This window comes from Mauremys reevesii, linkage group 26 (genome assembly GCF_016161935.1).
Source record: "Mauremys reevesii isolate NIE-2019 linkage group 26, ASM1616193v1, whole genome shotgun sequence".
In the NCBI taxonomy this organism is placed as follows: Eukaryota; Metazoa; Chordata; order Testudines; family Geoemydidae; genus Mauremys; species Mauremys reevesii.
In genome coordinates, this window is record NC_052648.1 from 1,244,818 (window position 1) to 1,271,859 (window position 27,042).

Consider the following 27,042-nt stretch of genomic DNA (forward strand, 5'->3'; position numbering starts at 1 on the left):
GCGGTGTAAGTACCCTGAAATGATATGTCTGCTTGCTTACCTTTAATGCTGACACTGTCTCCTTTGGATGCTAAACAGCCTTTCTACTGACAGGAATGGAATAGCGGCCTCCTCTGCTCCCCCGGTAATATATACAGCATTATTTCTTTTATTTTTAGAGCAATTCTCAGAACCACCAGGGATTTCACTCTGTGACTCTTGCTGCAATAGCAGAGAACGAAGACAGCTGAGTAAATACAGCCTAAATAATTTCTTTTCTGCTCTTCCCCCCCTCTTCATCCCCCCCCCCCCAAGTTTAACATGGGAGGGTAAAGTGGTGTGTTAGCCCATGCTGCAGTCACTAATATCCCCAGGATGTAGGAAAGGTCAGGTGGTGGTTTGGTTTCTTCCGCAATTATCTATTTGTACTCTGACCTGTTGGACTTGCTCTCAGATCCTGCTATGGAACTCAAAGTAGCCATGACTGTGTCCCCAGCTCTCATTTCTTAAGATACATGCATCTTGGGCACTTCTAAGGGTAATTACTGCAAACCCCTTATTTTGAACTCAGAACAACATTCATCAACTTGGCTCTTAGAATGGGAAAAAATCTGTCTTCCCTCAGCCAACTCTTGTTGGACCAAAAACTCTGGATTGGGAGAGAAGCCACAAGTCAAATGGAATCCAGTGAAGAATGGACCCGGCTGCCTCAGTGCCTCAGTTGAGGAATTGATGCATGTTTCCAGTGGAAAATATTTATCATATTGGAGGCTCCCTTAGTTCCTGAGAGAGAATCTGGAGCTGCTGCCTGAAGCTGATGTGACTTGAGTAATGGGAGATAAGCTGGGAAGGGAAAAGTGAACTCTGAGTTAGACTGTAGCTCCCTCAGCTCTGTAACTTGTGCATAATTCCAAATATTTCAGGGAACAAATAACATTATTCCCAGCAAATGTCTCGGCTGAAAGCGTGACTAAAACCTGTTGAAAGATTTTCTTATTGGCTTTGGAATTGTAGATGACGAGTGACATGTCCAAAATACAGTTAGTGTTTTACTTCTGAAATTAGGTCTTCCAGGAAACCAAACATGCAAAGAAGATGCTTCTAAAATGGGGGTGATTTACTCTGGCTACTCAGGGATCCAAATTAAGGGGTAACTGAGCAATGGGACAGTTCTAGCATGGGGCACTTCTTTTTTTATTCCCTTCCAAACATTTCAGATACCCCTTCACACCCACGGCTTCAGTAACAAAGCAAACATTTACTTGGTAACACTGCAGAGGTCAAGCAGAAAGCAGCCTCCCCTTAGCATGCACACAGAGTAACAGTCGTGGACAGGACACTGGTGGGGGGTCCTTTGTGTCCATGCTGTTGGCAGGAGGAGGCAGCCAGGTTCAGAAAACTTGGTCTAGGAGTATGTCATCATTGCAAATGAAAGGTGTGTTCCTAACTCGGGTTAGTAGCTTGAGTTCAACCCTAGCTCCCTTACAGGCTTTCATTCGAGCAGCTAATCTGAGTTAAAAGCCAAATTGCTGCTAGTTTAACCCGAGCGAAGCACACACCAGTTTTTGCAGCGAAGGTACTAATAGTCTCTGGTGAGAGATTATGTGAAAGCAGCCAGCGGGGCGGGACTGCAGCCCACACACAACAAAGGCATCCAGAGGAAGAGGCGCTTGTGGTTCCTGGCAAGGAGTGCTCACTGCGAAGGCCAGTAATCCTGGACCTGGGTGTATTTCATGTCACGGGGGACCAAGGAGGCCCCCAGCATGCCTGGGAGGGTCATGACTGTCACCTGCCAAGAAACTGGAGAGCCTCAAACAACGTTCGCCTTTCAGTTCCCACTTGTCTGTGGTGAGAGCCAGTAATGGAGTGTATTCCAGCTTCCTCCTGGTTGTGCAGATACTCCCCAGTACACTTCTCACTTTCACTTAAGTCAATCCCTTCCTCACGCTGTGCCCATCCCAGAGTGTCTGCTGTCATGTCCCGTCTTGCTCAAACTCTCCTATAAACGGGCTCTTTCCAGCGAGGCTTCCCTGGAACCTCACCCTCATGCTATGATCTCATCCAGTATCAAGCTAAACAGGGTAATGCCTGGTTGGGACTTGGATGAGAGACCTCCAAGGGAAACCCAGAAGTGGTGTCTGTGAGTCAGTACTGAGCCAGTGCCTGGTGCAGTAGTGGGGAAGGGAGCACTGGGCGGTTTGGCATGTTGTCATTAAGGCAGTTATTGTTTGTCTGTGTTGCAGTACCATCTGGAGGCCCCCATCAGGGCTCTGGTTGCTGTACAGACAATGAAAAGATGGTCCCTCCCGAGAGCAATGGGAGTGAGTCTGCTTAGGTGCCTGGTGGAATTTTGGTGCCTAAAGACCTTTGAAAATGTGGCCCCGTGACCGTCAAGTGTTTAGAATGAATAGAGCTCCTCTCCCACTTAGTTTTCAGTCCTAGACTGGAATCGAGGGGGAAACAAGTTCTCCTGCTGCTTCAGCTCCCAGTTGGTTTCCCAGCTTTGAAGGAACTAGTCCAACTGCAGACAATGCCCTCAGGGCACTTGCTAGCTAACCTGACTCCCAAAGGAATTGAGGTGCAAAAGCTTTTCCACACAACAAACTGGAAGTGCTCCCAACGGGAAGATGTACATACCAGCTCTCATGCCATTGTAGTGACCGAAAATAATACAGATACATACCGCAGCACGTGACATTGTTCTGGGTCAGGTTCTGTTCAATATCTTCATCAGTGATTTAGATAATAGCACAGAGAGTACACTTCTAAAGTTTGTGGGTGATACCAAGCTGGGATGAGTTGCAAGTGCTTTGGAGGACAGGATTAAAATTCAAAATGATCTGGACAAACTGGAGAAGTGGTCTGAAGTAAATAGGATGAAATTCAATAAGGACAAATGCAAAGTACTCCACTTAGGAAGGAACAATCAGTTGCACACATACAAAATGAGAAATGACTGCCTAGGAAGGAGTATTGGGGTAGAGCGATCTAGAGATCATAGTGGATCACAAGCTAAATATGGGTCAACAGTGTAACACCGTTGCAAAAAAAAGCAAACATCATTCTGGGATGTATTAGCAGGAGTATTGTAAGCAAGACATGAGGAGTAATTCTTCCGCTCTACTCTTTGCTGATTAGGCCTCAACTGGAGTATTGTGTCCAGTTCTGAGTGCTACAGTTCAGGAAGGATGTGGACAAGTTGGAGAAAGTCCACAGAAGAGCAACAAAAATGATTAAAGGTCTAGAAAACATGACTTGTGGGGGAAGATTAAACAAACCCAATTTTTTCAGTCTGGAGAAGAGAAGACTGAGAGGGGACATACATTTTCAAGGTAGTTACAAGGAGGAGGGAGAAAAATTATCCTATCCTCAGAGGTTAAGAAGAACAAGAAGCAATGGCTTAAATTGCAGCAAGGGCAGTTTAGGCTGGACATTAGGAAAAACTTCCTAACTGTCAGAGTGGTTAAGCATTGGAATAAATTGCCTAGGGAGGTTGTGGAATCTCCGTCTAGCAGGTTGGCCAAACACCTGTCAGTGATGGGCTAGATAATACTTAATTCTGCCTTGAGTGCAGAGGACTGGACTAGATGACCTCTTAAGGTCCCTTCCAGTTCTAGGATTGTGACATTTACAATACCTAGCTTCAGCTGACCTGAACAGCTAGATGTTTTCCTGCAATTCTGTAATTAAAAGAGCAGCAGCACCCTTTACTCCTTACCGCTGGAGATGGGGCTCATTGACACAGTATTGTGTGTTTTGTTTAAAAGGTTTTAGGAGATTACAGGAAGTTTAGGCCTTAACATAGGTTTTCATAGTTTCAAATTTAACATTAAACAGATACATTTTTAAAGAAAAATGTTTAAATAAAAACTAATTAAAAAAAATCCAAATGTGTTTGTTTTATCAAGTATTGTTATAGCGCCCCCCCTCCGCCCCGCTTGGGGTTTGGGTGGGGAGTTCGGGCCCTGAGGAGCTGGAGACTGCCTGCCCGCCCCTGACTGGCTTGGTGAAGCGGGGGAGTGACGGGAAGTTGAGCTTTGGTACCCAGATCTGGGAGCCCATACTCTATGCGGTGGCCAGGAGAACATAAGAACGGCCACACTGGGTCAGACCAAAGGTCCATCCAGCCCAGTATCCTGTCTCCCGACAGTGGCCAATGCCAGGTGCCCCAGAGGAAGTGAACAGAACAGGGAATCATCAAGTGGAGTTGCTCCATCAGCTGTTGGGGGTTTGGGACTGGCCATTCTGGAGGTGAGGGTATTGGGGCATGAGGAGACCCTGGCCTGGTGGTCAGGGTTGCAGAATGGGCTAGACCCTCTCTAAGCAGAGGATCCTGGTCTCAGCTGCTGCAGTGTCTCCCCTGGCCTGCTGCGGCCTGTGGTGACCAGGCTCCTCATCACTGTGGTGTCAGGCCCACCCCTCTGGCTGGACAGGAAGCAGCAGTGGCAGTCTGGGCTGAGGTTCAGTGTGGAGCGAGTCAGACTCCTTTCCTGGCCTGCCCCTTCCACGATGGGATCACCCCACTAGCCGCCCCAGCAGAAGCGGGGATGCCCACTTCAGCCTACCTGCTATGGGACAATCACAGCAGTGCAGCAGGGGCTTGCTGGCCATGCATTTCTCTTGAAATGCAGATGTTCACCCAGGACATTGCCAGGAATTAAAAAAACAAACCCAAAAACTGCAATTTTTGCAGGGCCTCCCCTTTGGGACCCTTGTGCTGTGGCACGGAGTGGCTACTCATCTGCTCCTGGCTGGCCATGTGTTCCCCAGGAGAAGCCTGGTGGTGATGGAGACAGTCAGTGAATGTGTTCAGAACAGACTCCCACCTCCACGTCAGTGGGAGATTCTAGGGACTATGGGTTTTGGGGGGGCTGAGATAACCCCAAATCCCCCAGGGAAAACAATCACTATCTTTACACAATGTTAAAGCACCTCCGTGCTGAGGGCCTGCTCCTGGGACAGGCGTGTGCATGGCCCCTATCCCTGGCTGACTGCCCTGCTCTGGCACTTCACTCCCAAGCGTTGGAGCTGCTGGTTCCCTCCATATATCTGTTTATGGGATTTGGCACATAAGCCCCATCCCCAGCACAAATTCTGTCATCTGCTTTCCATTGGGCGCCAAGGTTTCCTGATCTGCGGTTGCTGCTGCGTGCACAGTTGAGCTGCTTGCCTGGATTTGTGGCGGGATGTAGAACAACTGTTTCCCCTGCAGAGGACAGGCGCAGACACCGGAGATGTAGGCTTGTTTTACCTGCCCCCCTGCTCAAACGGCTGGGTTGGCTGAGCCAAGAGAGCAGGCGGGTAAGGGGGTTGCCCATGTCTGAATTCAGTTGAGCTTTACTCTTGTGCATTTGAGCAAATGTGTTATTGTCGGAGGCTCTGTGGAGGGGAGGCAGCATAGAACGTGGTCTCCTTCCGAGTGCGTGTGGGAGGGCGTTGGGGGGGCGGGAACCTAGATAGAGCGCCACTGTGGAAGAGCAGATCCCCAGGCTGAAGGGAAGATGTCCGAGTAAGCCATCTGGTTAATGGCACCCCCACACCTTACCCTCATGGAGCCGTGGGATCCTCTGTCCAGAGAGACTCCTTGCACCACAGGTGGTGTTTGCCTCCTTGGGTCCCCTTCGAAAACCAAACGGGGCACCCTTATCCCTCCCCCACCCCGTCTCCTCCTGACTCGGGCATAGAGGCCACAAGAACGCAAGGTGCTTTGTTGTGTCTAAAGCTTTGTGCTGGGATTCCTGGGGATGTGTAGGTGCTTTGTTCCCCCTTAGCAAGAGAGGCGCTAACCCCAGTGCGCCTGTTCTTCATTCTGCTCCAGGGTTCTCTGCTGGGACTTGCCCTCCACTGGCACATTCCTTGGCAGCTTGTGCCCTCCCTGGCATGCAGTGGCTGCCCCGCGCTGCTCAGACCCCTGGGCTGCCCCCCACCCTATCAGGGAGAGTTCAGAGGGGCAGAAAGCTGAATTTAATCCTCTCCTTCTTCATATTGTGGAGTATGAAGTAATATTTTCCTGGCTGGAGCTGACCAAGTTCTGGAAGTGAGGGCTCTGTTGCGAGTTCCGCTCGGCGGCTGCCGTGCCAGGACAGCATGAACTCGCTGTGCCCTTGCCTGGGCCGCAGCACTGTGGTTTGAGATCTGCCTTTCCTTCCACCATACCAGCGGCTTGCTCACATTCAGTGTGTTCTTCTGGCATCCAAAACAGGGCAGAGCTTTTGCAGTTCTCAGTGGTGCTGTAAAGCGGCTCCCATCCTACTCTTTATAGCTTAGGATTTCTTGCAAAGTGGGGCAATTTTTAACTGTTTGAATGCTGTAGCCCGCTCAATCAGAGAGGAAGGAGGGTGCTGTGGTTAGGGCTCATGCCCTAGGACATGGGAGACCTGGGTTCCAACCTCTGCTCTTCCCCAGATTCCCTGTCGACTAAGCCTCTCTGAGCCCTGCGGATAATGACACGGATAAATACCTTGAAGATTGTGAGGTGCTCAGAAGCTGCCCTAATGGGAGTCAGGTGGAGCTGGGGCTGGACAGTGGCTTTCCACCCTCCCAGTGCCTCGCGGGGCTCAGAGGAGGATTTCACTCTGGTGTATTCAGGTTGCACTTGTATCGCAGTAGCACTGTAGGGGCCTCGTTGGGCCAGGTGCTGTTCAGACACATAGTACGGGATGGTCCTGCCCACAGAGCTCACGGTCAATCCGTGCAGATTACAACCTGCTGCTCGCTTCACAAAGCTGCTGTGGTCCCACTGCCTGGAAGGAAGCTGTCTATTCACTCTGTTTCACAGGGGCAGCCAAAGTTACAGGATTACTGCAGGCTTCGCTGGGCAGAGGCCTTGAATCAAGCCGCAGGCAGGGGGCCTGCACTCAGATATTCTGTGTGCTGTTGAACTCTGTGTGTGTGAGAGCCACCCCTGGCCAGAGGGGAATAGGCACTGCAGGCACTTTGACAGGGGAGGGAAAGTTCACTCTATCCTCCACTGAAATGCTGCTGTGCAGCTCCATACCCTGCACCCCGGGGACTCACAAGGGCTCTCTCTCTGCCTGCCACGGTGCCCTGGGAAGCTGCTCTTCCCCTTCTGCCAACGATGGAAACACACTGGGGTGTCACAGGCTGGTTGTGCTATTGCACTGCTCTGGGCTCTTGTGCTTAAAATGCAGTCCTGGAGATGGGCTGCTTCGTGGTGTGCCGGCAGCCTGGGTGTTAACCTGGCACCCAAAGGAAGTGCTGCCTCCATGCAGTGGGTTGTCCCCTCCCACACCACCTGCATGCACAGTCTCCTGGGTTGCAGGTTTTGGCACCAAAGCTCTGGCAGGACTTGGAGCCCTGGTTACCATCACAAGCCAGATCCGAACAAATCAGGGTAGCCTTGCAGTAAGGCCGGTCTGCGCGGCTCCGTCACCACCAGCGCCCAGGCTGACGGCAGCGAGGGCTCCCCCACCATTGGGCGCTCAGAACATGCCCATAGAGACGTGGTATAACGTGGCCCGTGAGGCCAGAGCTGAGGAGACCTTAGGAGAGGTCTCATTAGGGGCTTAAGAGAGCCAGCCGCTGCAGGGGCACACTGTCCTACCACTACACCCATGCCAAGGGGCCAGTGATGGGAATTATACCCAGGAGGGCAAACCCAGAGTGCCTCTCTGGAGCGAGAGGTGTCGGTCCTGTGACAATCTGTGGTTTGATTGGCTTAGAGGGCCAGCCTCACCCAATCGGAAGGCCCCCTCGTTTGGAAAAGGACAGCTCCTTTGTAATGAAACAGTGTGTGGTGACTTGCCCTGTAGCCCCATGTCTTGGGGGGGCTGTGGATGCCGCCCCATGGCTCCATGTCTCGAGGGTTTACTGGGTTGCCATGTGAGGGGTCACAATGGGGAGAGAAATGGGAGGTGCCAGCAGGCATCCCTTGGATGGAACTAACGATCCCAGAGGAAGGACTTTCCATTCTGGCATTAGCCCGGCCTAGCTGCTCTTAGGATGAGGTTGGATGTGGGCGGTGGTGGAAACCTTGTTTGGGTTCCTGGGACAGACGTGAGGCCAGCTATAGATGCAGTGTGCGTCTTTTGTGTGACCTTTGGCCACTGGTGAATTTTGAGCCTGCAGTCAAAGAACTCAACAGCTAGGGAAGAACCAGCTTCTAGGACCTGCCCCTGGGCAATGGCATGGCTGGGGTTTGCATGGAACATCATGAGCCCCTTGAGGGGCATCAGACTACGGCAGAGCTTTGGGGCTGTGAAATCCTGGACTGTGCCATGCAGGCCGGGAAAGGGCTTTGGGGCCAGACATTAAGAGAGGGAACGACAGGACTCGAGGGTCCCAGACCCTCAGCTCTGCACCAGCTACGTAAGAATTCGCCCAAGTTCCCATGGGGGGTAGAGTTGGAGGCTTTGACAAGGGCAGTCTCCTCCCCCCAGCTGCACTTGCTGTGATGCAGTGGGGTTATCGCTGGGGAGGGTGGCAGTTTGTCAGCCTGGTTCAGGTTTTGAGTCTAACAGAACCCGCAAGTACCCAGCTCCTGGCTGAGAGGAGCCTTCACTTTGCTGAGCATGAGGAGAGTGCAGATTGCTGCCAGACACGTGAACTCATGGTTACAGACATTCTCCCCCCTCACCTTGTTTGCAGTCTCTTTCATGGCCTGTCACCATGCCGTTTCCTACCCCCAGAGTTCCTACCCTCCTTGTGGGTCAGGTCCCTGTCTGGTTCATACCCTGGTGGCCCCCACAGGTCTGATGCTGCAAGTGGGGAGGGCCATGGAGAAGGTAGAAATGGGGTCTCTGAGCTGTATGCCCACAGCCTGTGGGATGGCTCCTGGAGCTCCCTCCCCAGCACGTGATGTTGGAGCGCTCCAGGTAATATCATGCAAATGGGAGAACAGATGTTCTGTGACGTTCTGCAAGAGATTCGGGCTGTGGAGATTCTACTGCTGACTTGTTCTTGGGCCTGTGGAAGCTGTTTAACCTCTGTCTAGCTGTCCTCGCCTGGGACTCAGCTGCTGTGTTAACTCCCCGTCTGTGGAAAGCACCCTGAGACCCACACACGTGCAGAGGGGTGCTCCAAGGCTTCAAGCCAGTTCCCTCGGGGTTAGAACGAAAGCCCTGGCAGCTTTCAGTGGGGCTTGCACCAGAGTCCAGAGCAATATTGTTCAGGGTTTGTGATTTCCTGGGTCCTGGTGAGCGTAACACAGAGCTGTCTTGTCCGTTTGCTGACATGGAGCCTGTGGGTGTGAGTAACTAAGTGGTTTGTAATTCTTTCTCCCGGGGTTCCCAAAGCTGCCCTGTCTGTGTCAGGAGAGCGCTTGGATTTGGGCAGAGGGCGGATGCCGTTCTGGGGCTGGAGTGGAGTTCACTGTTTTTGAGAGCAAAGGGAAAATGGGGTGTGGTGCTTGGAAAAAGGTGTCACCCCCCTGCCCCGGTGACACCAGATACCCGGGGTGCCCTTGCGGCCACATGATGGTATGTGGGATACCCTGTTGGGCTCTGAAGCTGAGTTGTCTTGGGGAAGCTGGAGGCAGCTGGTGTCTGGACAAGTCCCATGTGAGTGAGCACAGAACCCTGAAGGGGAAATGGTAAGGGGTGGACGTGGGACTGGGGCCCATCAGTCTGACCAGCTCCTGGGATCGAACCTGACCCTGAGCGGGACTCTGGTGGGTCCAGAATGAGCTTCCTACTCTCACCAGGAGCTTGATAACTGACAGACACTTTGATGTTACCATGTCATTTGTTGCGTGTCCCTTTGTACTAACCTGGCCCAGCTGGGGGCCAATGGCCAGCCCCAAACAGACCCATCTCTCTCGATCAGTAGCAGCTCTGCAAAAACACATGGCTTCCTCGCAGGGCAAATTTTAAAAAAATCTGTGAATTTCTAATTATGGGAAGGAGCCTCCTAGTGCCTCCATCTCAGCAGCATTTGTTTAGTCCTAAAAATAGCCCTGGCTTTTGCTAGCTGGGTTCCTGCTGGGGGCTAATCAGATGCTTGCTGTAGAACAGGCTGGTTCCTGTGACCTTCAGAAGTGCTGCTCCAAATGCTGTCAGCCTGACTCCATGGAGACGGGGATGTCCGTGTGCCATCCGAGTGCACCTCGCACAGTCTCCACTGCTCCTGTAGTACAGCAGCACCTACAGGTTCAGGCAGGGTCAGGGCTCTGTTGTGCTGGGCACTGGGCGAAGGGAGAATGAGGGGTGGAGGTGCATGTATAAGAGATGGTTCCTGCCCGGAATGCCGTGGGCCAGCACCATAGCCATTCTGCACACCCTCTGGGGCAGGCCTCCAAGCCTCTGCGTGGCTCCTGTCTGCAAAGAGAACTTGGCAGAAACTGGGGTCGGAGGGCCAGTGAAATCTGGAACCCTGGCAGGAACTGGACTCCGTGCAGATGGTTGGGGGCTGGAGGAGCTAACTAAGAACAGCAGCGAAGGGAACAGAAATCAGAAGTGTGTGAACACCGCTGAGGGGAAGGCGCTGTTCGGGGCGGCGTGCGAGCTGTGTGGGGCAGTTATTGTCACTGTGTGTTTGCTGAGTGCCCGGCACACTGCAACCTCACCTCACTGCAGCGGCACAAATGTGATGACAATCGATGGGGAGTTTAGACTGGACACTGAGTCCTGCATGGGAGCTGTGCCAGGTCACATCCCGTGGGACGGCAGGGAGCCCTGTCACTGCTCAAGATGGCCCCTAGGAATGGAGGGAGCCTGCACTACTAGGAGGGAGGGATGGGCCCTGATAGGAGTCCTCCCTCTCCAGGTTACTACTTCAAAAGGTAGAAACCTCAGCAGCCCTACATGGGGGCCAGTCCCTTGCCCAGGACAGCATCTGGGGGCCAAAGCTACCTTGTGGAGCATGGCAATTAAAGGGCGAAATGTGCTTTAGCTGTGTGGATGCTGCTGGCTGCAGCCCATGAGCCCTGCCACAGCGTATCTGGTATCTGGGGCAAACGTTTGCAGCTGCCATACGCCAACAGGCTGCAGGTGGCTGGCTTCAGGCTGCTCCTGCGTGCCCTTTGCAGAGCATGTGGGTCCTGTAGGCTTTGTTCTGACTCCTTACGATTCAGCTTAAAGCCAATTTAGTTAATGTGTGCAAGCCCCAGCATGGACCCAGGGACGCCTCTTTGAAGCTGGTTAGCTCCATTTAGCTTGTGGCAGGAAATGCATTGATGCAGACTCAAGTAGTTGTCCCACCTACTGGGTAGCTGTCCCTCTGCCCCCTCCCAGCTGGAGCACACCCCCTTTGCGGTGGGATCCCACGATTCTGCCAGGCTCACCCAGGCCTGGGCTGCAGTCCCCCATGATGGCTGGCGGAGACCCGCTGGGAGCAGCCAGTGGTTCATACGCTGACCAAGCACCGTGGCCCTTCGCTGGAACCAAAGCAGTTTGGAGCCTCCAGACCGGACACGGAGCTGTTGCCTGGCTCTAAGCAGGCCCTCGCTTCCTTGCCTGAGAGGGGCTTTTAACCCTTTAGGGTTCTTCTGTGCGCAGGCTTCCAGCTTTGGCGAAACCGGCCTTTGCAGAGGCAGGATCCTTGATGCTAACAGCTTCCCCATTGTCTTTAGCTGCTGAGAGCTGCTTATCTAGATCTGTCCTGTTGCTTTCCTGTTAACTTCGCTGAATAGAGTGGCCATACTAACACCCCAGAGTTACACAGCACTGTGCCTTTACCTCCCTGCCCAGGTTGTGTGCATGCTCCTGAGGGTGGCTGAAGCAAGAGGAAGAGGAAGCTATTGTCAGATGGCTTCTGGCAGGGACCTCTCAAAAGCAGCTTGAGTAGCTAATAGGAATGGCATCCGGACTTCCCAAAGACGTTAAAGACTCGAGGAATTCCGGTTTGAACTGCTCTCGGTAGCTGCAGACATTCTAGTGCCACTGTAGTTTTTGATTCAGCTGCGTGACGTGCAGAAATGCTGCATCTTACCCCGAGCTAAGCTGAGCCAAATGGGAAGCTTGGGCACGTCAAAGCGCTGTGTGTGGGGGGGTATGTCATAGTTCTTCACTGGACTCAAATGATTGACATCCTTCTCTCCAAATTAAAATGCTGGTAAAAGTTTGTTCCTTTTGGCTGCTTTCTGGGTCAGGCAGGCCCCACATTCTCCTGCTCTTTGTATTTTTGAATCGCTTAAAGGCAACTGGTGGCTCTTAAATTCGAGTAGAGTTGAGGGCGTTAACGATTCATTTCTTCCTAACTCCCTCCCTCTCTCACCTCCCTCTGTCCAAGAAAAATCCCTCCCCCTCCCCCAGCACCAGGTCGCAGGCACTCGCCTGCACTAGGCATCCAGCAGCAGAAGCGATTTTGCTTCATTCTAATCTTTGAACCTCTTCTGTGTGGCAGCTGCAAGGCATGTGATGAGCCTGTAGACTCCAGGTGCAGACCTAAGCCACGTCTACGCTCTGGGCCCTGCCGCTGGGGTGGTGCAGCACCCTAGCGTAGAGAGAGGGGTTTTTCCATCAGTCTCCAGGTGGTCAGTGGAAGAATGTTTCTGTTGACACAGTCCAGTCTACACTGGGAGTTAGGTTTGCTGTAGCTGTGCCGATGGAACTTTTCTGTGTAGGCCAGGCCTTCGTGGTGGTGATCTCCAGAGATTTCTTAGCGCACAGGAAAACAGACATTTGTGAAACTTACTCAGTTTAACACAAAAAGGAAATTGGTGTCAGGTTCTGCTCTGGGTGGCTGGAGGGCTCCTTTAGCTGTTTGTAAATGTTGCTGTGTAAAAGACCCTGCAAACAGGAAAACAATGAATTACTTTCCGCAAAGTGCTGTCAAAGAGAGCAAACTGCAGACATGCAAACAAGGCTCTGTGAGCTCTTTATCTTGCAGTTCCTTGGGTGTTGTAAGTCCCAGGGAGCAGGGTGATCTTGCAGTGAGCCAGCCGGGGCTTCTCTCATGCTTTTGCAGTTTATGGATCAAGTCAGTCCCATGCTCTGATGTTCCTGTGTTTGGGATCCACGTGTCAATAAGGGACTGACCTGATTGCCTAGTGGGTGGGGTTTGTTTTACTGAAGTGATTAGCATGGCGGGAGGCAGAGGGCGTGACAGGAAGGGCCATGCTCTGGGCATTTGGCCATGAAGTAACAGACCCTCTTTCTTTCCCTTTCCAGGCTCTGGGAAGAGAGAAGCAGCAGCACACGCCATGCTTTGCTGGAAACACACCGTCCCCTCGCCCTGCGGACCCTGAGACACCTACCCCCTCCTAGGACTGCGGAGCCCTGAGCTGCCCCCTTTCTTTGCTGCATGCCCAGTCACGAGTGCTGGATTATGTTCGTCGCATTCTCCCTCTGCTCCATAATTTGGTTGAATCGTGGCTTCAAGTTAAGGAAAAGGGGCTGCACTTCAGCGTGCGGGAGCTTGAGTGTGCACGGGGCCGTCCTCACCAGGCTTCGCTCGTCCTGGCTTGTGCAAAGATGGTAAACGCACAAAGAATGGTGCAGGGCGAGAGCCGCGCCTGAGCCTGCGCCCCACGTCTCGAGCAGTGGGCCCGGCTCCAGCTGCCCTGTGCAGCAGAGATGGGCAGCACCGAGGGCTTTCAGTACCGTGCGCTCTACCAGTACTGCAAAGAGCGTGACGAGGACATCGACCTGCTCCCTGGGGACATCCTGGTGGTGAGCAAAGGGGCCCTGCAGGCCCTGGGCTTCAAGGATGGAGACGAGCAGACGCCCAACCAGATCGGGTGGATCCCGGGCATCAATGAACGCACCAAGCAGAAAGGGGATTTCCCTGGCACCTATGTGGAGTACATTGGGCCTGTGAAAATCTCCCTCCCTTCCCACAGACCCAGGGTGCAGAGACCCCTGCCAGCAACTCCTGGGGCCAGCACCTCCCGCATGCAGGAGGCGCTGGAGCAAGGTAAGCCCTGCCCTGCCCAGCACTAAGGTGAAGCTATAAGGAAGTACAGCTTCTCTGACGCCTCCTGGCCTGCGAAGGCTCCTCCTCTCCAGTGGGGTTGAGAGGGGAACATGCTATGGGGGTGGGGTACTCTAGAGCAGCAGGCCGGGGGTCAGGACTCCTGGGTTCCAGTCCCAGCTGTAGGTCCTCATGTGCTCAACCCCCTTCCCCGCCCCCCTTAGCAAACTGAGGCTGTGCCTTCCAGGGCTGCTTGTGCGGGAGGTCCATGGCCTCTAATCCCAGCCAGGCGGAGGGATGCAGGCATCCAAGGGGGGCTATGTCAGATGCAAGTCCTGGGATGGATTTCTGTCCGGGTGGAGCGCCCTCCATCCCAGTGCTGCTGCGCCTGCAACCCCTGCCAGCCGCAGGAGCCATCGTGTGCACCCTGGCTCAGGTGCTAAATAGCCTCTCTGGCCAGGCGGTCCCGAGTGCGCTGCCCAGCCCGTCGGGAGCCATTCCCCCCAGGGTTTTCAGCTGGCTTTGAACTTGGTCAACCACAAAGTGCAGTGCAGCCGGCCAGCCCTCCGAGCCCCTCGGCGGCATGTCATTTGCCCCACGCGGTGTTGTGTCTGGGTGAGAGCCCTGCACACTAGGACTGATGACACGCTTGGGGCGTGGGTGTGTTGTGCATGCCCTGGTGTGCAGGGCTGTATGTCCTGACCATGCTGCTCCGTGGCTAGCCAAGAGCAGGGAAGGATGTTTTTCTGTTCATCTCTGCTCGGCACTGAGCACGGCGTCCAGTTCTGGGCACTGCACATTAGGAAAGATGTGGACAAATTGGAGAGAGTCCGGAGGAAAATGGGAAAAATGAAAAAAGGTTTAGGAAACCTGACTTACGAGGAAGGGTTAAAAACCTGGGGCATGTCCAGTGTAGAGAACAGAAAACTCGGGGGGGGGGCTGGTAAGTTTTCCCCGTGTGAAGGGCGGCTCTAACAGGGAGGGTGATCAGTTGTTCTCCGTGTCCGCTGGAGGTAAGACTAGAAGTAATGGGCTTAATCTGCAGCCAGGGAGGTTTAGGTCAGATGTTAAGAAAACCTTTGGCAGGGCGTTCAGCTCTGGACCAGGCTGCCGGGGGGTTGTGGAATCCCCCTCACTGGAGGTTTAAGAATAGGCTGGACAAATACCGATCAGGGAGAGGCTCTGGGCTTCGTGCAGGGGGCCAGACCTGATGACCACTCGAGGTCCTGTCCAGCCTGACATTGCTACACTTCTGGGATTCTCTCTCCACTTAGCTTTGGGTTTGGAGGCGGGGAGGAGTCTCTGTTCTGGGCTAAGAGCTTTCCTGTCCAGCTGGGTTTCTCTCTCTCATACCCTGGCAGAGTCAGAGATTCAGACTTTCCCCTCATGGCCTGTCCTCCCATGGCTGTTGTGGGGACGCCCCCCCTGGGCACTGCATGCCTGGCAGCCCTGCTGACGCACAGGATGGGCTCTGAGCAAGACCAGAGCAGCCATTGTCCGGAAAAGCATTTCTTCAAATCGGAGCGACTTGCTCGTGTGCCTGGGGCTGGGCCCCTCCTCCAGCGAGTGCTGTGCTGCACCAGGCGCTGGGCAGCTGGGAGGGCTGGGCGCTTCCCCCAGGTGTGTGTCGCTGGCGGGTGGGTCCTGGGCCCTGAGCACCTGTGACCCACTCTGCCTCCCTCGGGAGAAGCCGGCCAGGTCGAGGGACAACAGGGTCCCAGATGCTTCTGTGATACAAGTACCCAATAACTGCCTGGAAAACGCAAGTCTGTGGTTTGTGCAAATCTTAACACTTCTCATGTGTCAAACAAAAAAATACTGGCTTGAAGCATGGGGGGAGGCGGGGTCTGGTGGAGGCAGAGGGGAGCAGAGAAGGTGCAGTCAGCCGTGGGGCAGGAGAGGAGGATGGGGAAGGCGGTGTGGGGGGAGGAGGACGAGGAAGGCGGTGTGGGGGGAGGAGGATGGGGAAGGAGGAGGAGGGGAAGGTGGGGGTCCAGCCGAGGGTCCAGCAGGGAGGGGGAAGCAGTGTGGAGGGAGAAGGACAAGGAAGGTGGAAGGTGGGGGTGCAGTTGGGGGGAGGTGGGGTGAGGAGGGGAAGGAGGAGAGCAGCTGTGGGCCCGCCCAGAGCAGTGAGCGGCATGGGGGAGAACACGCACTGCAGCAGGAATTCAGGTTCCCGCTGACCCTCGGAGCGCTGCCTTTCCGTGCGCTGGGTGCTGCCCCTTTCCTCGAAGGCGCTTCTGTTCTGCAGGGGGCCGTGCGGCTCGGGGTGGCAGGAGAACCTGTATCTTGGTGTGTGCTAGGGAGGGAGGATAGCTGTGTGGGGCTGGGGGTGGCGCTCCCAGCGTGGCCGTGTGCCCTGCGGGGTCCCATGAGGGTGCAGCGAGGGGAAATGCTCCTACAGGGGGGTGGCTTTGAGCCAGGCAGCCGAGCTGCCAGAAAGACTTGGGCCCGACTCCTCCTGCTCACAAGCTGCAGGTCCAAGGGCTCCCCTCCAGCCCAGGTCGGGTTGTGCTGGCCTCCCTGGCACCCAGGAGGCCTGGCGGAGGAGCGCTCGGGCCAGTTAGCCCAGGGGCAGTGGCTGGTGCCGTGTGATGGGGAGGAATGGATGGGACCAAACTCCTGGCATCTCCTGGCAGGAAAAGGGGCCAGAAACACTGCCTGTGCTTCCAGAACGGGGAATGCTGGGCCCTTTGGGATCAGAACTCAGCCAGCGCTCTGACGCGTCTCCTCGGGGCTGGCCCCAGCCTGTTGCCGGAGGAGAGCGTGTGCCGGGTTCCAGGGAGCGCTGGCTGCTCTCCACAGCTCAGCATGGGGCTGTACTTGAGTTGAGACAGGAAGGTGAAGGGAGGTTCCGGGGAAGCAGCTCTGAAATTCCCCTTGCACTCCAAAGGGGCCGTTCATAACCTCCTCCTCCCCGCAAAGGAATTCCTGGGGAGCAGATCTGCAAGGGAAACTCATTTCAAACTTGCGAGGGCACTTTATGCCCAGCAGGGCGGGACAAATGGTTGGAGATTGAGACACACATCTTGTGCGAAATCCCTCTTTAGGAAGAGGCCGTGGTAGGATTGGTCTGTCGTGGCTGCGCTGGGGATGCCCCGTCGTCTGCTCGTTACTCATCTTGGTAATTGTGCTGCGACGGGCTGAGGCTGGGGACTAGGAGCCAGGATTCCTGGGTTCTGTTCCAGCTCTGCCACTGGCTCAGGGTGGATAACCCCTTACCCCCGTGTGCCTGTGTGAGCCGTGGCTGTGGGGAGAGGATAAGTGACTTCGGGTGAAAGGCACTCTGCTGTTGGGCTGCACTCACGGCCACAGCAGCTTTGGTGGCAGCAGGGAGATAAGGGGATTGTTTTCTTCACACTGCATCTGGGGTGAGGGGCAGCCCCCGGAGCAAGGGGGCTTAGCCGGTGTTTGCTGTCTGCGAGGGCGCCTGTGGAAAGGGCAGCCCGGGAATGTTTCCGCTGCTGCCATGTGAGCTGCCATGGTCCCTCCCCAGCCCGGAGATGCAGGCGGCTGCTGCCTTCTGAAGCAGCACGTTCCAGGCCAGGCACATGTGGAGACTGCACTGTCGTCCTCCCGAGCCCTTCCGGGCCGGCAACGCTGGGAGCCTTACGAGGTCCGGCGGCAGCACCAGCTCTGCCTCTCCCCGGCAGCAGCCTGGGCTGTGCCGAGCTCCCCAGAGTCCGTAGGCTTCCCGCCCTGAGCCGTGCTGCAGCTTGATCCACGGCCCGCCTTAGAGCACCTCCAGCAGGCTCAGTGGGGCAGCCCTGCTCCTAAGCCATTCGGTGAGCTTCCCTCCAAGCTTAGCCCCTGGGCATGATTCCCAGTGACGCCATCCCTGCACTTCAGCAGGGGATGGGATCTTTAACCTGCCTTTCGCTCTCTCCATGTATTCGATGGCTGTGCAAGGCCCGACCCCCAGCAGAGCAGCCCTGAGGGGGCTCTGAGTTACACTCTGCTTTCCATGGCCCCATAGTGCCTAGGGGAAGCTGCAATGCAGCAGACTGTGGCCATGCCCCCTATGCTGAGGGCTGGAGCAGAACCCCTACACCAGCTCCATGCAAGTAGGGGAGATCCTTTGGGGGGCTGTGTGCACCTACTTTAAGGCTCCTTGTGCTGCCTGATCTCCCACTGCAACCCTCCCTCCTTGCTTTTCACTCACCCTCACATCTGGGATTGGGAGCCTCGGGGACTGGAATCGCAGAAAGCGCCAGGCACACTGTGTGAGCACTGCCTCCTGAGTCCTGGGGCCTGCCCCAGAGTGGTGGGGTCCCTGCAAGATTCACGGCAGCTTTGGAAATGGTCAGGTGCCAGTAAACGTCTCTGTGGTGCATTGGACTCTTGAAGTCTGCGTATCGGGTCTAGTGGCGCCGTTGGCAGCGTCCTCGTTGGGAGAGCAGAGGGTAACGGGCCTTCCTGGGAACCCGTTGGTGTCCCAGGAGTTCAGGTGCTGGGGGCTGCAGAGCACAGCCCCCCCTGGGGTCACCACCCCAGAGCCCACTTAGTGCCGCCCAGCCCGGGCACTTGGTCTCTGCCTGTCCCACGTTCTGCCACAGGCAGCTGGCAGGACTAGCCCCTTACAAAGAGCCCTGCAGAGCCGCGGTACTGAGTGACGGGAGAGCTGCGCTGACCCCTTTCCTGGGAACACAGTGGGCATGGTCGGGGGCTACCCCTCTCTCCCCCCTCCTGGCCCTAAAACTGAAGGGTCACAAGCCGTTCCTGGTCTGGGGCGAGGGCTCAGCGTCTGAAATGGGCAACAAGTGGCAGCTGCCCTGTGCCAGGTGAAGGCCAGGGCTCAGCAGGCTCGGGTGTGGCTATGCCCTGGCAGGCAGTGTGAACGTTTCTGGCTAGGGACTGTATGTGGAGGTGCCCCCCGCCCTTGCAGCAGCGCTGATGGCTGCGGGAGGCAGGTCCTCAGCCGGCTCGGGGTGACGCTGCAGCTCTGCAACTACCTGGTGACTGCGTCAGCTGAATGCAGGGAGCCCATGGTGCCCAGGAGGGCAGTGACCCTGCATAGCTCCAGTGAATGCAGCCCTGAGCATGAGAGCTTGTAGCCGGGAATGTGTGGTGAGTCGCTGGGTCTGCCTGCATCTCACAGGCGAGGAGCTGAGGCCTTGCCCTGGAAGCGTCTCTGCAGCAGCCCCAGGTTGCAGTCTGGACTGCACACTGATGGGCCTGGCTTAGCATTCATGCACAGAACCCACTAGCTTGTCTGGCACTGCCAGTGACCCTGGCCCGAGGGCCGAGGCTGGGCTGGTTCCCGCAGCGTGTGGAAGGGGGGCAGTGCTTTAATGCCCTACACCTTTCCCATGGCTCCAAATCTCCCATTTCTAGCCCTGATGCGTCCCAGGTCCGGGAGTGAGGGGCCAGAGAGCTCTGAGAACCGTTCACAGAGCTCGTAACAGGACCGGACTGGGTGAAGCCAAGCACTAGCCCACATGGTCTGGACGGGCTGGGAGCCTGTGGAAGTGTGTTCGGGTCTGGCGAGCATCCTGACACACCCTGGTTCTGACTCAGTGACTGCGATGGGCATGCTCCCAAATAGTCACTGTGTCCTTCATCTGTGACCAGCCTCGTTCCCAGCACAGAGCCCTGCCCATGTGAAGGACGAATCCCTACAATAACTCGCTGTTTGGCCCTGGGATGGCTCTGCCACGCAACCACGGGGCCTGTGATTCAACAGCCTTCTGCTTGTGTCTCTGAGGGGCCGGGCAGTCCAGCAGACACTGCAGGGCCCAGCGTGCTTGGGGGTGTCACGCTGAGACCTGAAATGTCTGTGGGCCCTGCTTCCTCACTGAAGAGGAGGGTGCCAGACATCAGTTCTCTGGGTCCTGGCAAGTTGGCATGATGTGACCCCTCTGTGTACCCAGCAGGCATTGCAATTGATGTGCCCGAGTGTAGCACTCGAGCAGGGGTTCCTGGCCCGCCTGCTCAGCACCTGTGTGGAGGCTGGAGGCAGACTCCTGTGAGCTACAGTCCAGACATGAAGCAGAGTTAGGGACAGTCTTGGAACCCTGCAGTGCAGCCGCAGCCGTAGCCTGGAGCAGAGAGAGAGAAAGCAGAGGAGAAAACTCCTGCACAAACTAGCTCAGCCTGGTTAGATTTCAAGCCTGGGTGTGTGTAGCAGGCATATGATCAATTGGTATCTGCGGTTAGGGCAGGGGGGTGGGGGGTCCCCTGACTGAGCCTCCAGCCTCTGGGAAGGGTGAGGGGGGACCTGGGCCCGAGTCTCTGCAGGGAGTGCTGAGTAGCAGCTCCTTCCGGGACGCTGGCGCTGCTGCCTGGGGGAGGCAAAGGGCCAGTTTCCATGTTTAACAAGCAATCAAGGGCAGGAATGTGCTGACATGGCATTCGCTCTGGATCTGAGGATTAAACCTGGCTCCCTGCAGCCAGCTCCTCCCCCCCCCAGTTCCGCCAAGGCCCCCCTTAGCAGCCGCAGGCCCTAGATCTGGGCCTGGAAGGTTTGGATACTGCGTTAACCCTTCCTGTGCCTGGCCAGGTCAGTCTGGCAGGAGTTCATGAGTCTCTCTTCCCCTTGGCTGGGACGGGGTTAATGCTCGCAGGGCGGGTGGCTCTAAGGAGTGAAGTAGGGGAGGGTTTTATCCTTCCCCCAGAATGTCCCCCTCCCTCCTGCCATTGCATAATTTTGCTAGTTTAAAACTTCCCACCAGTGAGCCCTGGCTAGCGGGAGAGACACAAACCGTACCCTGGGGAGCAGCTGGGTCTGACCCAGGCCCAGCCTGGGCTGTGCTCAGTGGGCGACTCGGTGGGCTGGTTCCTCTGAGTGTCGCGTCCAGTCCGGTTCAGTTGCGGGGTGCACCACTGCTTCCTAAATGCCTGAGCTTCGGGAAATGATAGCCCTTCTTGCAAAAGAATTGTAGCATTGCCCTCTGCCAGGAAGGGGTTGGAGCAACTCTGGCTCCATATGGCCTCTTTCTCCTCCCCCTGCCCCAGTCAGGTCTCCATCGGCCAGCGGGGCACCTCCCAGGCCCTGGCTCGCTGCTAGCACAAGGACAGCCAGGATCAGGCCCTGGTTGTGCCAGGCCCTGGACAGGCAGGATGAAAAGCTCCCTCTCTCCAGGGCTTGCCCCCAGGGCACTGGGTGGGCTGCGGCACCTTGGCTTGCGGAGTCCCTGCTGAAGGAGCCAGCTGCCGACCTGCTCCTGGGTGCTGGCTCTCCCCAGTGGGGAGGCAGCCTGGCCGTGGGCCCGCCAAGCCTGTGCCGTGGATTAGAAGCAAGCCAGGCAGTCAGAATTAGCCCTGTGGCCTCAGCAGAGCCCTCTGGCTGTCGGGTGCCACGTGGGCTCTAACTGCCTGCTCTCCCCTGCTTTCTCCATCAGGATGGCTCCTCCCGGACCTGGCGGAGCAGTTCGCCCCCCCTGAAGTCGCACCCCCGCTTCTGCTGAGGCTGGTGGAAGCCGTTGAGAAGAAAGGTGAGGGGGGAGGGGAGGGGATTGGTGTCCTGAGCCCCGCAACGTCCATTATTAACCCCTTCTCTGCCAGGCTCCCTCCAGGCACAGCTACTCCGCTGAGCTGCTGGGAATGCCTAGCAGGTGGCAGGGAGCCATGACACCCCGGCAGCCTGGCAGCTTCTCGTTACCAGGACGGGTCGGTGCCCTGGCAGTCCAGCTGGTGCCACCACAGCGTGAACTCGCCATGGGACTGTGACCATGTGCCTAGCTATATGCAGCAGGTCCAGGCAGTGACCCTTGGCCCAGCTTGGCAACCACTGGCCCAGGAACCCTGTGCTAGTCCAGGGCTGGTGGGTGGCTAGTTGTTTGGAGGCCAGAACTTAGGCTGGGTTTCCTAGTGGTGAGGGACCTAACAGATTGTGCCATCACCTCGGGGAACAGCAAACGCTCTCTCTGGAGTCTGTTAAAACAGCCTGATGGGAGGCTGGTTAGCCCTGGCGCAGCTGACGTGACTAAAGCCCTGATCTGCTAGGACGTGGCTGGTGGGCAGGGAATGGAGCTAGCGTCCCGTCGCAGGGCTGCAGCTCTGTTGAGTTAATAACTGCAGCGGCTGCAGCTCGGAGATTCTCAGCACTGCTGAAGTGGCTGCCTCTATTCACAGAGCTAACATAAACTGTCCTGCACTTCCCACAGGCTTAGACAGTGAGATGTTATACAGGACGGCTGGCTCGGAGTTGAGACAAGCACTGAAGACCGGTAAGAACCAGTTCTGTACAGAGGGGAGGCGAGCTGGGTCAGATGGATGAGATTAGTGGATGTGACAGCGCCAGCAGTAATGAAATCCAGGCCAAGCTCGTCTTCTGTCCTCAGCGAGTCGTAACTCCCCAGCAGCCGGCTGCATGGGAGAGGACAGGCCCATCTTGCTGTGTTGGTGTTACTGCACGTAAGGGAAGCCAGCAAGTGTCGCTTTCAAGGCGGTTGCGCTTTCCTGCAGCTTGGCAGGAGGAGGAGGAGGAGCCTTGTGCAAGGGAACGTGGACACGAGTTCTGCTCGTCAGTCGCGGGGCCTGGAGCTGAGGTCGCAAGCCAGCTCCTCCTGGATCTCCTGCTACATACTGAGTGTGGTGGGCCCTGTTGATGGCCATGCTCCCACGCTGCCCTGGCAAAGGTCTAAATGCTGCTTCCTCAGCTCCAGGCTGTCCCAAAGCATGACTAAGCCTGGGATCAGCTCAGCCATGGCACTTGGGTTCCCGGCTCATGATGCCGTTTGCTCACTTCCTGCACATGCAGCTGCAATGGCAGCTGATCTCACTGCACCGGCTGCCCTCTTGGCTGGGCCCTCGGAGTCCAGGTTCAGGGGGATGGTTCCCTGCCCTCCCCCGGACTGGGGTGCAGCCTCCTGGGGGTCGCTGCTGCTGTGCTTCCCCAGGGCTGCCTGATCCTCCTTGTGTAGAGAGCTAAAAATGCAAAGGCCCTAAAGCAGCTGGGGCCGGCAGTCTCTGGCCTGCCTGGCGCTCGCCCTGCCAAGCAGAGCCAGGCTCCGGGGCTCTCTGGTGGGAGTGAGTAGAGCAGCGACCGTTTGTGCTCATGCCAGTGGAGTTGCACTGGGCCGCATGGAATTTGCGGGGCTCCTATCCGGGCTGGGGCGGCACCACTGCAGTCTGTGTCGCAGAGCGAGGCCTGGAGCAGGGAGCCCCTGGGGATGGGGATCGGAGAGCATGTCTGTCCTTGGCAGCTCTGCCCTGTGCCGGGCCCTGAGTCCGACCCCTCCCATGTGCCACCCCCTTGCTGTGCCCCAGCAGCAGCCACTGCTGTGGATTCTGGGGCCTTCCACGCTGGGGAAACTCTGGGTACATCCTCTAAAGCTGAGCTGGCCGGGGAGCCGCCGGGGGCTGCCGTTGTGAGGGTCTGTTTGCTCTGTGCAGATTGGGTGCTGGGTGACGTGGAGCCGTTCGACGTGCATTCCCTGGGCGAGGCACTGCGGGGCTTCCTGCAGGATCTGCCTGCTCCCGTGGTCCCGGCGCCTGTGCATGGCGAGATCCTGCGCATCCTGCAGGGTAAGGGCTGCGCTGCGGGGGGAGGGGACGCTAACGGGCAGGAAGCAGGGGAGGGCACTGATGGGCTCCAGGGCACGGTTGGTGTTTACCCCGGTGCACCAGAGGCAGGTGGATTGCAATGCAGCCCGCATGCACTGGGAGCGCTGGAGAGTGAGGCAGGCCTGGCCCCTGCCCTTCCAGCATGTGTCTTGCTTCTCTCCAGAGATCCCGCAGCCAGAGAGCTGCAGGAAGCAGCTGCTGCTGGCGCTGGAGTCTCCTGCGGTCCCTCTCCAGAACCTGCTCACATTGCAGTTCCTGCTCCGCCACCTGGGGAAGGTGTCCCAGCAGGCCGAGAGCAACGGCCTCCACCCTCGGGCCCTGGGCGAGATCTTCGGCCCTCTGCTGCTCCGGTTTCCTGGCACCAGGTACGTGGGCTGGGGGCTTGCGTCTCACCTGGGGGCAGATGGGCGAGAGCAAGACGTGGCTGGTGGCGCTCTGCCCAGGAGCCAGCCTGCCAGCTTGGCTCATGCTGCCACGGGCCGGGTCTCTGAGTTAGGGATGTGCAGGAGCCTGGGGTGTGGATGGGGGGCTGTACTCGACCCCCTGCATGGTGACGCTTTGCAAGCAGTGACCCCTGACCTTACCCCGTCACACCCAGACCACGCTGCCTCCGGCACCAGCAGCAAAGGGAGACAAATGGGGTCGGCCCCTCGCTGGTGGTCTGTAAAGAGACCCTGACTTACCAGCAGCTCATCTCCAGCGGGGCTGTGAGCCACGGGTGCAAAGCCCAAACTGTAACAGCCAGTACCTCCCCCATAGCAGCTCCACCCTGCAGCTGGGTTCCTGTTCACCCCCAGAGTGGAGAGCTGGGGCCATAGGCTGTGGGCAGAGATGGGACTAGAAAGTGGGGCAGGCCCTGCGTCTGTCTGTCAAGGAGCTTGCACCTTGCTAGCTTGGTGAGTTGGGAGCAGTAGGGAGACTGCAGCATGCTGCACTGCTCACCTGAGAGCACACCCCAGAGCCAGTGCAATGAACCCCGCCCCCCTGTGGCTCAGGTTACAGCCCAGCTCCTGCCGCCATGCCTCCTTCCCGGGTCTGTTGGCATCTCTCCCAGGTGCTGATTTCTGGTCCCTGTCTCCCTGCAGTGCAGAGCTGAGCCCCGATTTCTCAGGGCTCTTCCTGGAGACACTTCTGCAGGTGAAGGACTTGGAGCCGGAACAAGTGCCGCCAGGTACTGAGCCCCACAAGCTGCAACGCCCTGGGGCCCTTCCAGACCGCTGGTCACTTCCTGTGTGGCTTGGGAAGGAGGCGGCCGTTCAGCCTCCTGCCAGGGCTGCGTGTTTGGCTCGTTCCCGTCAGCCTCGTCACAGAATGAGCATCGCACGGGGCACTCACTGAACTGGCCCGAGTTGGGATGGGCGCAGAGATGGTCTCTCCGGCACGCTGGGAGGCGCTTGGGGGGGCATTCAGGAGAGTGGGTGCTGCTGGAGGGCGCCGCTTCGGGGCTCTCGAGGTGGCACCTTCGGCACGCCCAGGACCAATGCGGTTTGGCGCCCGTTTGGAGCTGTGCCGGGGCAGCCTGAGAGCAGGGCGTGTGGCGCGGTGCCGGGGCTGTGGCAAGCAGATCCTGGCCGGAGCGGGGCCCCAGCGCAGCCCAGCTCCAGTGCTCACCCGGCTTTCTTGCAGCTCTGCCTCCGAAGCCCTCGAAGCCGAAGCCCGGTGGAGCCAGCCTGGCCAATGGGAGCAGCGCGCCTCTGCAGGAGGCGGAGTGGTACTGGGGCGACATTTCCAGGTACCAGGCTCTCCACACCGTGTTCCCCTGGGCAGCGGGCCAGCGAGAGTGCCGGGAGCTGCTAACGGCGGGGGGGGCCCCCTGTTTGGGGATGTGTGGGGCAGGGCTGGGGTCGGGCAGGGTGAGATTGACAAATCCCTACGCTCCAGCCCCCCACGGGCGAGGGTGGGTTCTGTGGGTCGTGCCCTGGCGGCTGTGACCACTCACGCTCTGTCCGCTCCCCAGGGAGGAGGTGAACGAGAAGCTGCGTGACACGCCGGATGGCACCTTCCTGGTCCGCGATGCCTCCAGTAAGATCCAGGGGGAGTACACGCTCACGCTGAGGTACGTGCGCCCCAAGCCCCTTAGGCTGGGCTGGGGTGGGGCAGCAGAGCCGCTAGCCGTACCCCTAGGTAGAGCCGGGTGGCTGGCCGAGCTCTGCCCACTGTGCGCTCCTGGCCTGAGGAGGTTCCTCTCTGTCTGGTGCTTCACTGCCCCAGGACGAGGGCCCTGAGCCCCGTGTGTCCCCAGGCTCGTGATGCTCTGAGTCCCAGCTTGGACGCAGGGCTGCAGTCCCGATAGCCTGCCAGCTTCCAGACCAGACAGGCTCGCCCGCTCCCCGGGTGTCTGTGAGGGGCTGGGGGGGAATGATGCCGTGCAGGGGGGTGGGGGAGGGTGTCCTTGTTCCATGTGCAGCCTCCATCGCTCCCTGGTGCCGGACTGAGGGGACGCCTGTTGGGTGCTGGGTGCTCCAAGCCCCACCGGGAATGTGAAGGTTGCCATGGCCGGAACACGGGGGCAGGTTCCCCCGGGGATGTCACGAGTGGGTCTCTGCCTGGCACTGAGCGTGCTCCCTGCTCCCACTTCCGCCCTGCAGGAAAGGTGGCAACAACAAGCTGATCAAGATCTTCCACCGGGAGGGGAAGTACGGCTTCTCGGAGCCCCTGACCTTCGGCTCCGTGGTGGAGCTCATTAACCATTACCGGCACGAGTCGCTGGCCCAGTACAACGCCAAGCTGGACAGCAAGCTGCTCTACCCCATCTCCAAGGACCAGCAGGTCAGGCTGGGCGGGGGGTGATACGCAGGAGCCGCCCCCGCCCTGCTCCCCACGCTGAGCACAGGGGCCAGCCATGCCTATGGCAAGTGGGCGTACCCAGGGCCCGGGAACAGGGCAATGCTGGATTCCATGTCCCTGGCTGAGCTGGCAGCAGATCCTCCCAACTCTCTGGAGCGTACGAGGCCCGGCGGCCCTGGGGATGCTCCTTGGCCAGGGAGCCAGCGAGGGGAAAGGGTGTCCTGGGACGCGCTCCTCCCAGCCCAGCTGCATCCCCTGAGCTGCAGGGGGCCCGGCCCCAGCCTGACGCTGACGTCCAAGGGGCTGTGGCCAGGGTGGGGGAGACAGGTGCCCAAACCGTCCCCTGGGCAAGGGCATGGCCTGGAGAGTGGGACGCCAGTCAGCGGGGGCCATGTCACAGGTGGGGCTGGGGGCTGGGCCAGGCTGCTGAGGGGGGATGTGTGGACAGGCCCTAGGCCCCAGGGCTGCCCATGGGGCCTCTGGGGGCCTCCCACTGCCAGGTAATTCTGTCCTGTCCACGGGGTGGAAGAGGCAGGGCTTGGCGCAGGTGGGCACAGGGCCCCATGCTGGACTGTACTGCAGTGTCTCATCATTCCTGGGGCCCCGGGAGCTCCCCTGATCCTGGCCCTGCCCCAGGCCCCTCCCCACCTCCTTCCCTCTACCTATGGCCCTCTCCCTCCTGGGCCGGCCCCATGTCCTGCAGTGAGAGTGCAGCGGTGCCCAGCTCTGACTTGCCCTGGGGCCTTCTGTGTGGCAGGACCAGCTGGTGAAGGAGGACAGCGTGGAGGCCGTGGGGGAGCAGCTGAAGGTCTATCACCAGCAATACCAGGACAAGAGCCGGGAGTACGACTTGCTGTACGAGGAGTATACGCGCTCCTCGCAGGTACCCTGGGCCACACGCTTCCCCTCCCGCCCCCTCGCGGGTGCCACGGGTCCCCCAGGGCCACGCGTCCCCCTTCT

General features: G+C 57.7%; 1 protein-coding gene across 2 annotated transcripts in view; it reads left to right on the forward strand.

The window, feature by feature from the left end:
- The window catches only part of PIK3R2 (phosphoinositide-3-kinase regulatory subunit 2), a 33,327-nt gene that overhangs the window by 2,607 nt on the left and 3,678 nt on the right, over positions 1-27,042 (forward strand). Inside the window, exons 2-11 of one of the 2 annotated variants that reach the window (XM_039515339.1) lie at positions 13,047-13,791; positions 21,129-21,221; positions 21,894-21,956; positions 23,125-23,256; positions 23,459-23,660; positions 24,381-24,466; positions 24,922-25,027; positions 25,253-25,351; positions 25,884-26,064; positions 26,840-26,965. In XM_039515339.1, coding sequence (XP_039371273.1) covers positions 13,452-13,791; positions 21,129-21,221; positions 21,894-21,956; positions 23,125-23,256; positions 23,459-23,660; positions 24,381-24,466; positions 24,922-25,027; positions 25,253-25,351; positions 25,884-26,064; positions 26,840-26,965 — 1,428 coding nt within the window. In that variant the 5' untranslated portion in view covers positions 13,047-13,451. Of the gene's footprint in view, positions 1-13,046; positions 13,792-20,490; positions 20,603-21,128; positions 21,222-21,893; positions 21,957-23,124; positions 23,257-23,458; positions 23,661-24,380; positions 24,467-24,921; positions 25,028-25,252; positions 25,352-25,883; positions 26,065-26,839; positions 26,966-27,042 lie in introns of those variants that run through there. The other variant, XM_039515340.1, reaches the window with a different exon arrangement.